The sequence below is a fragment of the Gavialis gangeticus genome, unplaced genomic scaffold, assembly GCF_001723915.1.
Source record: "Gavialis gangeticus isolate Ggan-Ray unplaced genomic scaffold, GavGan_comp1, whole genome shotgun sequence".
In the NCBI taxonomy this organism is placed as follows: Eukaryota; Metazoa; Chordata; order Crocodylia; family Gavialidae; genus Gavialis; species Gavialis gangeticus.
The window spans coordinates 9,980,905-9,997,231 of NW_017728992.1; the positions used below are offsets into that span (position 1 = coordinate 9,980,905).

Sequence of the window (16,327 nt, forward strand, 5' to 3'; positions counted from 1 at the left end):
GACCCCGATCCCGGCCCCGGCCCGCCCAGAGCCGCAGTCCGACCCTTCCCTGTGTGAAAAGCCGCGCCGTCAGTCCTGTACCTGCCTCCACCCCCAGCTGCCGTTAGCCTCTCCCATCGCTACTGGGCCGTCGCGGCGGTGGCATCGGCCTTCACAGCTACGGCATCGCCCTTCTGCTGTTAAACCGCTGCCGCTTCCCGCCCGTGGACCCGCGTGGCCTTCCCTCTGCAGCGCCCGCCTGGCCAGTGCGTTAGTTTAAGTAGGGCCAAGTTGCCATCTCCCAGGCCAGGCATTTAGGGCAGCCCCGACCTTGATGAATCCTGATAACCTGCCAGCCTCTGCTGCCTCATCCACTGGGTGAGTTAGAGCCGTGGTGCTTGCGCTTGGGTCACTTGTGTGTTGTTTAGTGCCATGGGCAGTGCAATTTCTGCCAGGCACAGCAGACGGTCAGTGATACCTTTCTGATTCCCTGCCCCCTTTTCCTCTCTCGCCTTTCCATTACACCCTCAATGGCCATGTCTTCGCCTTTCCATTACACCCTCAATGGCCATGTCTACATGAGACACGGACCACGCAGTAGCAAGTTACTACTGCGCAATAGTGTCATGTGGCGCACAGCATGATGCAACGCTATGGCACAATAGTAATAAGCTACTTGCCGATTGCTGATGCTACTCTGCATTATCTCTGGTTACTGCGCATTCATTTAGTACTTGTTATTGCGCGGTCACTTAGTACTTACATACACAACTGCTCAGTCGGCTTCTCATGTGGACGTGCCCAGTGAGACCATTGCTAGCTCTAGGAGCTGAGTTAGCAAAAATCCCTACTCTTGCATCCTCCCCACATGCACACATCTCCTAGATACATGGACACAAATGGTAATTGACTCAGGAGATGGGGAACAGACCAAGCCAAATAGCAGTAAACAGGAACATAATGGGAATCAGTTCCACAATCCTTGTTTCAAATACCTTCATCTTTTGAAGGGGCCATTGCTCCTTAAGTCCAGAGACTTTGTGCCTGGTGAACTGGAAACTTGTATGCTGAAGTAAACCTAGTCTCTAGGCAAAACTGAAAAGACACAATTGCTTGTGCTTAGCAGTCTTTCAATCGTTTTGGGTTCATTGTGAATTCACCAAATCCCACATGCATGCCCACACACCTGCTGGGATGCATGCATACTGTCCGCCTACATACCTCTTCTTGAAATCTTACATTTAAGATTTTGCTAGCATTTGACCTGCTCACAAATTTTAGGAACACTGGAAAGAAAACGAAAACTTGGACATCATTAATAAATAAAAACACAGCATTAAGAAAGCCACCTCTTAGGTCAAAATTTCTCATTGCTATTTCAGCTGTGTTTGTTGCTCCTCTGTAAAGGATTTCAGTCAATGGGGGAAAATAGTTAACGTGATTTAAGCTAATTTCAAGCATGAGTTTTTTTTCAATCCTTGTAAAAGTTAATTTTTGGAAGATTACTGAAAGTCTGAAACCATTTGAAACTTTAACTCTGGGATTTGCCAATGAACAGCATTTTTTCTTCATTTAAAAAAATGTACTAAATTGAGCCCTATGCATCCAAATCTCCTTTCACAAATGTATATTTTTTACATTCCTGTCAGTGCAGTTGTAAAAGATTTCTTCGTTTTGACAGCTGCCTGTAGTCTATCTTCAGCTGAGCTGTGTAGCCTTCTCTTTGGTAGAGGCGAGTTGACCGGTGCTGACTTGCTTTGCCTAATTCACCTTGCTGGGCCATCTGTTCTCTTTTAATCTCAACCCCCATCCCAAGGCAGGCTGTTATAAAGTAGCAGGCTTTCTTTTTAGTACAAGGAGGAACCAAAATCCTATGGTTTTTTCTGCCATAAATATGGTATTTTGGAGAAATGAAATCGAGTGCAGCCTACCTAACTGAAATACAGTATTATTTCCATTATCCTTCTAAATTTAATTGCAGTTATTGAACTTAGGAGGAGGAAGTAGCAAAAATGTAGTTAAATAACTGATTAAACTTTTTTGTTAATTTCAACATAGATCATGGAAATACCTGACTCTAGTGCTGTCCACCTGAGTGAATGGCAGAAGAATTACTTTGCTATCACCTCTGGCACCTGTACACCGGGACAGAAGGCAGATGGATACCGGGCCCAGATTCTGCGCATTCAGTATGCATGGACAAACTCTGAGATTTCCCAGGTCTGTGCTGCCAACCTGTTCAAAAAATATGCAGAGAAATACTCTGCAATTATTGACTCTGACAATGGGGAAACTGGCTTGAATAACTATGCTGAGAACATTTTGACTTTGGCAAGAAGTCAGCAGAACAACAGTGACAAGTGGCAATCTGCCCTGACAACAAGTAATGTGTTTGAATTAAAGAGTGTGCAGAAGATGATGCAGGCTGGCAAAAAGTTCCAAAGCTCTCTGATGGCACCAGCAGATGCCATGGTAGTAGTTGATAAAGAGGTCAGTGCCTCTGGTACTCCAGGTCTTCCTAAACTCACCGTGTGCAGCAATGCTAGAGAGACTGACCTCTGTGCTAGCTCTTCAAAATTTATAAGCCAGGGAGCAGATATCCTTGAGTGCCCCCCATCTTTGAAATGTCTTCAAAGCAGTATGCCACCTGCGACCAGTACTACAGATATGCCTTCAACTTCCTCTGCCTGTTTAAATCATCAGTTGGATACAGGTTTCCGCACAACTCCACTATTTGGAAATAAGGAAGCAGCAAGCAGTGGTTTGTTGAAAGCCCAAGGTCACTTTGGGGGTGGACAGAACTCATCTTTTTTGAATCAGTCTTCCCTTTCTGCTGAGTTTGGAAAACTAGGGAAAAGGAAAGCATTTTATAGCTCCAGTGATGCAAGCAGCAGTATGCCTTCCAACCTTGCTCCATGCAAACTCACCAGTAATACAGAAGCCAGGAACTTTCATGGGAGTGGAAATAAAAATGAAGAGAGAAATATAGCAGGTTTTAAAACAGCAAAAGAACAGCTATGGGAAGATCAGCAAAAGAAATATCAAAGCAAGCCTCAGCGTACACCAGTCTCATCTTATGGTGGTTTAAAAAAATCTTTGGGTGCTAGAAGGCCTCGGGGTCCATTTGGAAAGTTTGTTCCTCCAGTACCGAAACAAGATGGGAATGAAAATGGAGGGGCACAGGGCAGACCTTATGGGAGTGGACCAGTAGAGCCCTCATTCCTTGTGGATGAACACTTAAAGAACATAGAACCAAAAATGATTGAACTTATCATGAATGAGATCATGGATCACGGGCCTCCAGTAAACTGGGATGACATTGCTGGAGTGGAATTTGCAAAAGCCACCATAAAGGAGATAGTGGTATGGCCTATGCTGAGACCAGACATCTTTACAGGGTTACGGGGTCCTCCTAAAGGAATACTGCTCTTTGGACCCCCTGGGACAGGCAAGACTCTTATAGGCAAGTGCATTGCATGTCAGTCTGGAGCTACTTTTTTCAGCATCAGTGCCTCTTCCCTGACCTCCAAGTGGGTGGGTGAGGGAGAAAAGATGGTTCGTGCCCTCTTTACTGTGGCACGATGTCAGCAACCGGCTGTGATTTTCATTGATGAAATTGATTCTCTTTTGTCCCAGCGTGGAGATGGGGAGCACGAATCTTCTAGAAGAATAAAAACTGAATTTTTAGTTCAGTTAGATGGAGCTGCAACTTCCTCTGAAGACCGCATTCTAGTGGTGGGAGCGACAAATCGCCCCCAGGAAATTGACGAGGCTGCCCGTAGAAGACTAGTAAAGAGACTCTACATCCCTCTTCCAGAAGCTTCAGCTAGGAAGCAGATTGTAACTTGCCTAATGTCAAAGGAGCACTGCAGTCTAAGTGAAGAGGAAATTGAGCTCATAGTTAAAAAGTCTGATGGGTTTTCTGGAGCAGACATGACTCAGCTCTGTCGAGAAGCCTCTCTAGGTCCAATCCGCAGTCTTCAGTCTATGGACATTGCAACCATCACACCTGAACAAGTACGGCCGATTGTGTTTCTTGATTTTGATAGTGCTTTCAAAACTGTGCGACCCAGCGTGTCCTCAAAGGATCTGGAATTGTATGAGAACTGGAACCAAACTTTTGGCTGTGGCAGATAACTGCATCTGAATTATGTGGAATTTTCTTTCACACCCAGTCCTCCCCTCTTTATCTGCCTCCTTCCCACTCAGTCACACAAACACCTTAGGGTCAGTGATAACAGTGTTTCCACTTATTTTTGTTTCTAGCAATCTTTGTAATAAAGGTCTTTTTAAAAAATGCAAAACCTGTTACTGGATTGTATGCTGCTTTCTTCCCCATAGCAATTAATGTGAAGTGCACTGTAGGGAAGGGAGCTTACTCAAAGCTCGCAAACCACTTAACTTCCACAATGGTTTGGCAAAACAACATCTTGGCACCAGCTGGCTGAAAGCCCCTACAAAGCAAAACCCCAACATTTATTTCTTTGTTCCATTCAAAATTTTTTTGCAGTTCAATCTGAATCTAAAACACTGAACTTAAAATGCTTCAGCAGAGTCCAGAGGAGTCACGCGCATGATCCAGAGGGCAGGAGAACAGGCCTTATGATGACTGGCTGTGAGCTATGGGACTCCAGCTTGGAAAAGCGCAGGCTCAGGGGGGACCCAGTGGATGCCTATAAGTATATATGGGGTGTACATCAGGATCTGGGGGAACACCTGTTCACCAGTGCGCCCCAAGGGATGACAAGGTCAAATGGTCACAAACTCCTCCAAGACTGTTTCAGGCTGGACATAAGGAAGAACTTCTTTACTGTCCAAGCCCCCAAGGCCTCGAACAGACTGCCACCAGGGGTGGTGCAAGCACCTACCCTGGACTCCTTTAAGAGACATTTGGATGTTTATCTTGCTGGGATCCTGTGACCCCAGCTGATTTCCTGCCCCTTGGGCAGGGGGCTGGACTCAATGGTCTCCTGAGGTCCCAGCCCTAATGTTTATGAAATCTATGAAACTATAAATGGTCATTTGTGATGAACATAAGTAGCTTTCAGCTGCATTTAAAAGTTACAGTGTTTTCTCGGGTATCCAGGTTGTAAGCTGTATTGGTCTCAATAGAGGCAAAAGGAATCAGGACTTGTGGTAGAGGTGATATCTTTTATTAGACCAACTAGATTTTTGCAAACATGTTTTCTCACAGGTTTTAAACAGATGCAGTAGTTTGGACCCTTAACCCATGCAGAACTAATGTAAAGTCAACAGGACACTACATGTGTAGGGATCCATATAAACATGTCATTTTTTGGACCAGACTCTAACCATAATTTCTTTATGAAATTATACTCTATGGTTATTAAACTCAAAGGAGACGTTCCACTCATGTTTTGGGGTGCTTACTTTGTTTCTACCTGTGCTGTCCCTCAGTAAAACAGATTGAGCAACATTTTCAAAAAGCTTTGAGAAACATTAATTGAAGATGGCTTCTCTGGAACATTTTTCTTGCGTCCCCTGTGGTAGGAAACATTTAATTCACTGCTATCTTATTTAGTGATTTTCATTATCTCTGTCAGCTCTTCTTGTTTAAGTGTAAAAAACAGAGCCTTTAAAAAGAAATAGCTTTAAAAATGGCTTTTGCTTCAATATGCATGCTAGTAGAAATTTTCTACTTGTACATAAAATACTGGTGAACCTTGGGTTAAGTGTTAAAGTAGTGGTCACCAACCAGTGGATCTTGATCCACCGGTAGATCTTGGAGCCTCTTGTGGTAGATCCTGGAGCCTCTTGGAGTTGATCCGAGGCTGGGATGGGAGGTGAGTGCCTGTGTGCATGTACGCACATGCCTCAGCCCAGCAGGTCACTCTGGGGGAGGGAAGGGGCGGGGATTAGATTGAGGCCCCCATGGTGAGGGACAGTGCTGCAGAGGCAGGAGCAGGGGGTAGGCTGAGTGGGGCCCTGGCTGGGTGGGTCTTGCCTGCTGGGAAGGTGTGCCCCCAAATAATTTTTTCTCCCTCTGCCTCGATCTATGCCCCCCACCCCCTTCCTTCCCCACAGACTTACCTGCTTGGGAGGGTGGTGGGGTGGCGGCGGCACACAGTAAATCTTGGATTGCTTTTAAATGCCAAAGATGATCTACTTAAAAAATGTTGGAGACCGCTGTTAAAGCAAGGGCTGGCAACGTTTTTGGCCAGAGTGCCAAAAACACCCCAACTTCAATCCATGTATCAACTTAGCGTGCCAGGGGCAGATGACAGTGGAGCTGTAAGGGGCCTGATCCTTGTTGCTGACTGGGTATATATGTGCCCCTGAGCAGACAGTGGAAGAGAAGCCAGGGTTGTGCTGCTCTGGCCCCTTCCCTGCTGTGCACCTCCAGGCCGCAGAGCCTGGGTTGCTCGCAGCAGGTGCTGGACAGACTGCACACAGCTACATCGAGGTCTGGAGCCCCAGCCCAGCTCCATGGCTGGTGGCAGCTGCATACGTGCCTTGGGGCACAGCAGGGAAGAGGCCGGGGGAGCACAACCCCGGCTTTTTCCCTGCCATCTGCCCAAGAGTACATGTACCCACCAACCAGCACCAAACCAGGTAGGGGCTCTGCAGACCTTGGTGCAGTGGCTTGCAGCCTGCTAGCTGCCTGCCACCACCAGTCTGGGCTCTGGGCAGGCCTCTGCCACCTGCCATGGAGCCAGGGCTGCTCACAGCAGGCAACAGAAACGCTGCGAACAGCTGCATTGAGGTCTACAAAGGCCTGGCCTGGCAGCACCTCCAGGCAGACAGCAGGGGAGGGGCCAGGGTTGCACTGAGTTTCTTAAAGATCATTATTGTTCAAACAGTGCAACAAAAACATATTATGTAAGGTTATATTTTTTGCAGGTGAGTGTAAAGCATAGCATTCTATGACCTGTTTATAAATTTTAGCTGTTTTAAAAATATGGTTTAGTAGATCAGTAAATATATGTTTGATAAATATAAATCAAAATTGGTATCTGTTGTAACAAAATGCAGTCACCTGTTAAATTTTGGATGGAGGATAGCAGAATTTTTCCTGCAGATCCATCTTGTCTCTTTTTTTTCTATTCTAAATAAAAGAAATGAGAGAGAGGTCTTAAACAGGTAGATTTTCTTTTACTTTAAAAATAAATGTACATTTGCCTCAGTGATGCTGTACAGGAACTCATTTTTTTACCCTAACCATGGAGCTGTCTTTGTGATTAAATGTTCAACAGTGGGCAGAGGTGAGCAAAAATTTAATGTATAGATTAGAAATTTGTCCCATGGTAAATGCTCTATTATAGAATTTTTCAAATATTTCATACTGAGAACTGCATGGAAAAGTAACATAGGAACATATTTAGTACATATTTAACTGCCTTTTAATTAAGTTTTGACAGTGGAGATGAAGAACAGCCTTTCCTGAATTATTAATTTAATGCTTCTCTTGCTTGTATGCTTTTAACAAAGATGAGGAGCCACTTGTTAGCTCCGGTTTGCAAAGGTTCTATAGTTTTGAAGAAAAAGGAACCACAATTTAATTATTCGTCCATTAACCTGTGTATTAACTTGGTAAACATAAAAAAAAAAATCAAATTTATGTTATATTATTGATTCTTTGTATGTATGTTGTGTAGCCATGAACCCTATTCCTAGAAGGCAGTTAGCACCAAAATTGTAATGCTTCTAGGGTACTTTATCAATGTATTTTGTGTTATGGTTTGCATAACAAAAGAGTTATATAGGTTTTGATGTACTTTGGAATATGTTGAGTGGAAACTGGTCTGTTGAATAGAAGAGACAGGTGCATCTCGAGTAGAGCCAAGGAGGTGATCCTCCCCCTCTACGCGACACTGGTCAGGCCACAGCTGGAGTATTGTGTCCAGTTCTGTGCGCCCCATTTCAAGAGGGATGTGGACAACATGGAGAGGGTCCAGAGGAGGGCCACCCGCATGATCCGGGGACAACAGGGCAGACCCTACAGTGAGAGACTGCGGGACCTGAACCTATTCAGCCTCCACAAGAGAAGGCTGAGGGGGGACCTGGTGACCGTCTATAAACTCACTAGGGGGGACCAGAAGGGTTTGGGGGAGACGCTGTTTCCCCTAGCGCCCGCTGGCATAACAAGGAGTAATGGGCACAAGTTGATGGAGAGGAGGTATAGATTGGACATCCGCAAAAACTACTTCACAGTTAGGGCGGCTAGGAGCTGGAACCAACTTCCAAGGGAAGTGGTGCTGGCCCCTACCCTGGGGGTCTTTAAGAAGAGGCTGGATGCCTACCTGGCTGGACTCATTTGAGTCCCGTTTTTGTGTTGGGGTTTTATTGTTCTCCCGCCCTGGCAGGGGGTCGGGCTAGAAGATCTACTAGGTCCCTTCCGACCCTAAATCTATGAATCTATGAATCTATAAGACTACTGTACTAATTGCAAGACATGAACAAGACATTTATGATTCTGTGCAGAATGGGATAAGGGGACACTGAAAAAGGCAGTTGAGCTTTCTAGCTTTTGAGGATGTACGTATGTGGTATGAAAAAAATCTGCGCAAGCATTTATGAACAGTAAACAAGTAGGATATAAGTACTAAACTGACTTAGCCCATCACGGTTCTGCTGGGTTAGTCCATCACAATTTTTGCCATGCAATGCTACTGCTCAGTAGTAATGAGTTACTGCGCAGTCAGTGTCTCACGTAGACGTGGCCAGTGACTGTTACCTCCCCCAGTTTGAGGCTGGACTCAGCTTTTAAAAGCTCATTGGACAGTGTGCAACCTGGCTGCATGCTGTTTGCTCTGGTTGAGGGTGTGTCATAGTTGTTTTTCCCTGCTCCTAAATACAGTAATGGGTAAATAGCTTTGGAGTTGAGGAAATCTTTGTTTTTCCCCAATCCTTTTCAATGGGATTTTCATAGATTTCATAGACATTAGGGGCTGAAAAGGACCTCAGAAGATCATTAAGTCCAGCCTCCCCTGCCATAGGCAGGAAGTCTGCTGAGGTCAAATGATCCCAGCAAGATGAACATCCAAATGCCTTTTGAATGAATCCAGAGTAGGTGCTTGCACCACCTCTGGGGGGAGTCTGTTCCAGACCCTGGACACTCAAACTGTAAAGAAGGTTTTCCTTATATCTTGTCTAAACCAGCCTTCCAGGAGTTTGTGGCCGTTAGACCTTCTTATCTCTTGGTGGGCCATGATGAACCTGCCTTATAAACTTGTAGGTTGCCACCAAGTCACCCCAGAGCCTTCTCTTCTGCAGGCTGAAGTGTTCCATGTCCCTCAGCCTCTTCTTGTAAGGCTTACTGTCTTGGCCTTTGATCATACAGGTGGCTCTCCTTTGGACACTCTCAAGCTTATCCAATTTTTAGGGTTCTGAGATTCTGCTGGACTCTGCTGCTGGTCACCTTTTGGAACTGGACAAAGAGTAAGCATCTCTGCTGATTCTTTTAGTACTATCGGCTCTTTGATGTTTTACAAAACATGACTTGTTTTGCAGACCTTTTTTGACATGGATGGAATTGTGAGGGAATGACTCCATTCTTTTCTGCCTGGGTCTGAATGGTAGTTGCTCACCTGTCCTGAATGCTCTTTTATGGTATGCTGCTAGAGTTCATTCTGCTGCTCCTGCCTATTCTGCTCATGGAAGAGGAGGCTATTTTTTAAAAGTGTAACTAACTATATGATGATACAATAGACTGTTCTGTGACCTGGCAAGTGAACTTAGGCTGGAAAGGAGTATAGAAGAAACTGGTTGCCCTGGTCTGTCTGTGCTTCGTTTTCAGGTCAGGTTTTAAGTTTTTGTGTGAAAAAAACTGACTTCTTCCTTTTTGTGTGTTTGTAAATGAGTGGTCACCAACCAGTGGATCTTCATCCACCAGTAGATCTCAGAGTGTCTTGGAGTTGATCCAAGGCTGGGGTGGGGGACTGAGTGACTGTGTGCATGTACGTGCATGCCCCAGTCCAGCAGGTCAGTCCGTGGGGGAGGGAAGGGGCAGGGGCTAGATTGAGATCCCCACAGTGAGGGACAGTGCCGCAGAGGTAGGAGCAGGGGTAAATTGAGTAGGGCCTTGGCTGGGCGGGACTTATCTGCTGGGGAGGCGTACCCCCAAATAATTTTTTCTCCCTCTGCCTCAATTTGCCCTCCCTTCCCTTCCTACAGACTTACCTGCTGGGCGGGGGTGAGAGGGGGTGGTGGCAACACACGGTAGGTCTTGGGTTGCTTTTCAATGTCAAACATGATCTACTTAAAAAAGGTTGGAGACCACTGTTGTAGACAGTAACACTATGTGAAAAAGTTTAGCCTTGTAGAATTTGAATATCTGAAGTTAGTACATGAAAAATATAAACAAATGTAGAGAAAAAGCACCAGATGTGCTCAGTGAGCTATACAGAATACAGGTAGGGTATACATTCTGCATAACCCTTATTTCATACAAAGTTTTTATACTCAGATTAAGTAGGCCTGCCCTAACAACCACTTAAGAAATAATCCTGCTGCAATCTGCACCCTTAGCAGGGCCACCTGGTTTCAGAGTAGCATCAGCTGCAAGGGCAGGCTGACTGGCTGCAAAGCAAGATGGGCCTAGTATGTAATCTCAGGCCCTTCATTTGGGCTTTGGCTGTTCAACACTTCATAATCTGCAGCAGCTATACCTGCTCCCCTTCCATCTGGCTATTTTGTGCTTCACTACTACTTACATTGCTTGGGTGTCCAGGATTCTCTAGCATCTAAATTCTGACACTGCCTAGACTGTGGAAATGGATCTTGCTCATTGACCAAGACTTGGGCCTGGTTCTGACTCAATTTATGTAGCCTCGACCTCTACTTCGGATCCTCCCCTGGCTCAGATGCTTGTCTAGCCCCACATTCCTCATGATTGCCTATATTACCTTGTCCTTACAGTTTGAGCTGCCCATAAGAAGGATCCTTCCCCATCATTCCTAGGGAAAACATTTGATTACCCTATTTGGACTCCTCCAAGACCTTCTTTACCATGGAGGATTTTATGGCCATCCTTGCAGAACCTGCAGGCTTAAGTAGGGACTATGTGGTCACAGAATGCAGCCCTGCTAGCCCAAGATGTAGCAGGAGGAATAATGTGGCCCTGTGGGCACGGAAGGCACAAACCTGCTCCTACTTCTGTGCCTTTAATATCTGCTCCTCAACATCCCCCGGAACCCAAAGAATGCTTTCCAGACTGATATGAGTATTCAGGGAAGTGAAAGGGTTTCTTAAATCAGTGCCACCTCCTGTTCTTTCTGTGCCCTCAGATCTAGCCTATGGACCGTCATAGTAGGCCTGATAATTAGCCTTCTGACAGGCAGTGCCCTTGCTTGGGCTTCCTCCAAAGTTGCCAACCCAATAATTTTTTTTGCTAACGATCTGCATACTTTTTTACTGAAAAGCAGACATTTTTACTGATATATTTTTACTGATTTGTGTTTCGCATAAGGTAAATGTAACTCTTCTTCCAGGCCGTACCCTGCTGCCAGGCCCTTGTAAGAAAGGCTTGGTTCAAATTTAAGGATTTAACATCAAGCATAGTAAAAGAAGTAAAAAAGTTTGGCTGTTGGTAAAATGCTTCCAGTAAAAAACAAAGTTTTCTTGAGTTGGCAACACTGCTAGACTACAGCTGTGGTTTTACATCATGTTGTGTCCCCTGCCCTCACCACCCCCTAGGGATCCCCTACTCATCCCCATGGGATGATGCCCCAGTTGAACCCTACAGAATGCTGCTCCCTTGAGCTCACCCACTGGTTCCTCTGGCCCCTCTCCCCATTTTCCAGCACAGCCCCCCGAAGAAGCCTACCTGCACCCCAGAGTATTACAGAACTGGACACAGCAACAGCAGCTGCAGCACATGGCTAAAGGGGAAGGATTCTACAAAGCCCTGAGAGAAGACTCCTTACAGGTGTTGCTGTCCTTGGACACCAGGTGGTGCTGCTCTGCTTCAATCAAGCTCCAGCTGTCCAGCTTCTTTCCAAGAGGCAGCTTCACTCAAGCATACTGGCAGCTTCATGTTTTTATGGATGGATAAAATTTATTCATGGACTTTACAGATGCACATTTTCATCCCGTTTTTTTAGAGTCAGTAAATTTATGGACAGTTGCCAAGCCTGGCTTTCACACTTTTGGAAGGCTCCAACTCCTTTAGGACAACGTAGAGAAGATCACTGAGGCCATGGCAGTACTGTATGGTGACCCCTTTGGGTGTGGACAGGGAAGATTACCCTGCAGGCCCTAAAGCAGGGTTCTGAATCTGTGATCCATTATGCAACAGAATTTTGCCCTCTGACAGCTCATGTTCAGTGGATTGAGGCTGCCCAACTCTTCTATTTCCATTGGGTATTGAGCAATGAGCTGGCCAGGATTGTAGGGAGTAACTAGAAACAACAGCCACAGACTGACAGACAGCAGATTTAAACTAGATGTTAGGAGGAACTTCTTTATGGTAAGGGTTACCAGAATCTGGAATGGGCTTCCAAGGGAGGTGGTGCTCTCCCCTGCTTTGGGGGTCTTTAAGAAGAGGCTGGACAAACACCTGGCTGGGGTCATCTGATCCCACCACTCTTTCCTGCCCAGGGCAGGGCATTAGACTTGATCTGCTGAGGTCCCTTCCAGCCCTGAAAATCTATGAAGCTCCTACTCATGTACACCCAATTAGTGAATCTCTGCATCCACATAAGTCACCATCTGAAAGAAGAGGTTGGAGGGAGCAGGAATCCCCAAAAGGATTCCCCCACGACTCTCAATCCCTCCCAGATGACCTTGCAACTGGGCCTATACAGTAGATGCAATGTGTTTGTGCTTGTCCTAGATAGAAAGCTGACAGTGAACTGCAGGCTTTTGCTTGTATTGTGCGAGCCAGGTCACATGGTTATCACTTGTCCTGATTAAAATCAGGGGTATTGTGCAGGTGGTAAACCCCAAGTCAGCTTCAGTAGAAGAACCCAGCCTGGGGGTTAGACCCCTCAAGTTTTTGTGCCGTGTCCTCTGCAGTCTCCTTCAAGCATTACCATTCCCGCAGGTCACTGATCCTCTCATCTCCAGGTGATGCTTTACTTTAGACACCTAGCTATGGCTGAGTTTAACCAGTCAACAATGGTGGATTCTAGCACCTCTAGGAACTATTCCTCCATGCTTCTGTGAAGAAAAACCAGCTTCCTACTTAAGACACCCCCTCCCCCCCAGTTTTGAAGGGATGATTTTTGGGGGAAAGGTGCTTATGTTATGTGAGTAATACAGTACTTCGGGGAGGATTAAGCTTATGTGGGAACACAGTTGCAAAAAAATATTGTGAACTCTTATTTTTATTGGGGTATCTTGGCAAACAGAACTAAGAATCTTCTTTTGGTTTTTATAATATAGGAAAAATTGGGATAACATCATATGCTTTTCCATATGTGCTGCTTTATCTTGAACAATCAACCATCTGGATGAATGGGTGCACAGTGTAGTTAAAACTAATCATTGTGCTAGCAGGTTGAAGGCTGTAAAAGAGAAGATAGACAGATACAGGCTAGGATTGTCAAATGAGGGTTCTGTGCTGCATGTGTATGCATAAAGCAAGCTTCTGCCAGAAAGAGCTTGCGGCCAGATCTAGAAAAGGCCCTTAAGGTGTGAGCCCCTTCAAGGTCTAGATCCAGGTCCCTATTGTAGGGTGAGAGTGCTAACCACTAGGCTATTTTATAAATGGTGAAGCAGCTGTTGTGGTGGCACCACTATTATCATGGCAGTTGTCCATATGCAAAGGGATGACCAAAGAGATGATGGGTGGTGAATCTCAGTCCCACTGCTGGCATATAGTTAAGAACTAATGTCTGGGACAGATGGCAGATCTCAAGGACACACCTCTTCATGGCATGTCCTATTGGCTGGCATGGATATCTCCCACTCTGTGTGTTGTGTACTGAGAATCCCATTTACTATCTGGGGATGTTAGCCATGTGACTACAGTGTGTGAGTTTTATACTCAGTGTGTAATCTTTTATGCATCTGAACCTTAAGTGTACGCTGGAGAATCCTTATTTCACATTCAGGCCAGGAGCCTCATTGAAAAATTGTGATACACTATAAATAAATGAACAATGTGCTATTTTGTTCCTTTTGGTTTAAGAATGGTTTATGTTGGTGCTAAAATGCATTGCATAGTAGTATTTTATAGGAGTTTATGCTAATGAGTATAGTAATAAATTGTAAATATTCTGCCACTGTTGCAAAGTTTTTGGTAACAAGACCAAGCCTTCACTATTGTATATTGGCTGTGACAATAGTATCAATGTATAAGAATGGTTTTAGTGGTAAAAGTAAATTTTCCTATGCACTTATTGATATTTACTAGATGATAATATCCTTCTGTGATTATCTTCAGCAAACTAACTGGCTGTGAACACACACACACACAAAAAAGCTAGAAAACACCAGGAAATGCGAATTGCGAATATTTTTCATGGTTTAGCCTACAAAATTTATTATGGTCTTAAAGCATCTCTGTATGAAACCAAATGTCAGCATTGTGCTGAACTGCACCATTAAAGTTTATTTGCCTGAAGCCAACTAGCATGCTGGAATGGCAGAAGCGAGCTAGAGATAACTTCTGTTCTTTTCACATATTTATATTAATGCAGGTGATTTTAATATTTCCCTGGACCTTCAGTAATATACAAGATCTGCAATTGACAACATTGGATCCGTTGAAACTGGCAGAGCAGCCTCTAGCCCAACATTTACTTTATGACCTAGTATATAAATGCCACCTCAAATGAAAGATAGGCTGTTGGCAACATCATTTCACAAACTACAGAAAATTGCAACAAAGTAGAGCATGATTGCAATTTAAGGGAAATGATGCAGATAAATCTGCTTTAATGGATCTATTTAGTGTATGCAGAAACCTACGTGCCCCATTATTTATTCCTTTTGCCTGGGTGAACGTGGTGAGAAGAAACTCTCCTCTGGTTTGTGGTTCAATAACATTAGGCACACAATCTCGTTGCTTCTTCTAATTTGAGGGAAGTGATTTCTCTAGTCCTGGAAAGGTGAGCTCTTATCAATAATTAAGGCTATTCAGAAATGTTCTTTTCATTTTCTTAGTTTATTTCTTGTATTTGAGTTAGGTAAATTGCCTCAGATGTTCCGAGATACTTAGCTGAGTTTTCATTTAGAAGAAGCTCCATCAATGAGGAAGGTTGCTGACAAGGCAAGAATGATCACCATGAGACAATAGCTGATGGGAATGAAACTGGGGCTCAATCTAGACCAGCAATCAGATTGTAATATCCTAATAAAGCCTTACTTGCTTTGACTAGAAATCACAGAACTACTCATCAATCAACATTTGGTTTGAGACTGTTTTATATGAAAGACTAAGTTCTTTGGGTAAATCTGATATCTTTTATTATTTCAACTCAAATAGTTGGAAATTTTCTTCTTAGTAAGAAGCTTTTGGGCACAGACAAAAGTGTTTTAGCTTTCCGTGGTTCTGCAAAGCAGATTCCTGTGGAGTTCCACATGCTCATGCATTACCTTTACTTTATTTCTAGGGCTTTCTCTAAGGCCAGATCAGCATGTATGCTAGCTAATAACGAACCCCCCTGATTTTCAGTATGTGAGCTCCTTCAGTGAAAATGAAATGGATTTAGCATAAAAAGAAATGAATGCTTCACACACATTCATTTGGGCCATGGTTCATACCCCAGGCAGCCATGTTAATTCTTTCTTAGACCACTTTCTATGGTCCCTTTAATGTCTATCCTTTATGCCATTTTCCAGATATGGAGCTGTTTATGTCTCCTTGGCTAAGAAAAAGCTGGTCCATGCCCCCTGCAAAATCCTTATTCAGCAGATGTGGCTGTAAACTGACACAAATTGAGAGAGAGAGAGAATGATACTTACACTTTACCTACTGCCAATGCACTCTACCTTTCTGTATCTGTTGGTGGTGGAAGAGGATGAATGTCAGCTGCACTGATATGGGAAACAAAGATACATAGTTTGTTCCTGAGCTGTTTTTTGTGTGAAGTAGACTGTGCTTTGATATCCCCATCCTCCCTGTGGACAGATGTATTAGCTGAGCATAAAGGAGAGATCCTCAGTAAAGAGGAACCTTCAGCTATGCAAGCTAGAATGGGGGACAAGATAGTTGCCCTCACCCTTTATCCCTGTATTTGTTATCCCTGCCTCTGGATTTCTATCTTAACTGGAGTTAAGTCAGTTTGGGACCCTAACAAAGTCTGTACTTTGGTTATTTGGCATTGTAAACAGTTTTCAAATACCATCCATTCTTTTGGTTGTGTGCAGGTGCAGGCACTATTGGACAAATTATCAGGCCAAGATGCACAGACTAGCCACATGGCATGTTCAGCGGGGGGTG

General features: G+C 44.5%; 1 protein-coding gene across 4 annotated transcripts in view; it reads left to right on the forward strand.

Annotated features, from left to right (window-relative positions):
- Window positions 1-4,283, forward strand: part of LOC109300158 (aromatic-L-amino-acid decarboxylase-like) — a 103,244-nt gene extending 98,961 nt beyond the window's left edge. For 2 of the 4 annotated variants that reach the window (XM_019520748.1, XM_019520764.1), the window contains one exon: window positions 2,038-4,283. In XM_019520748.1, the coding sequence (XP_019376293.1) occupies window positions 2,038-4,116 (2,079 nt within the window). In that variant the 3' untranslated portion in view covers window positions 4,117-4,283. Of the gene's footprint in view, window positions 1-104; window positions 250-2,037 lie in introns of those variants that run through there. The other 2 variants (XM_019520756.1, XM_019520774.1) reach the window with 2 other exon arrangements.
- Window positions 4,284-16,327: the final 12,044 nt, after the last annotated feature.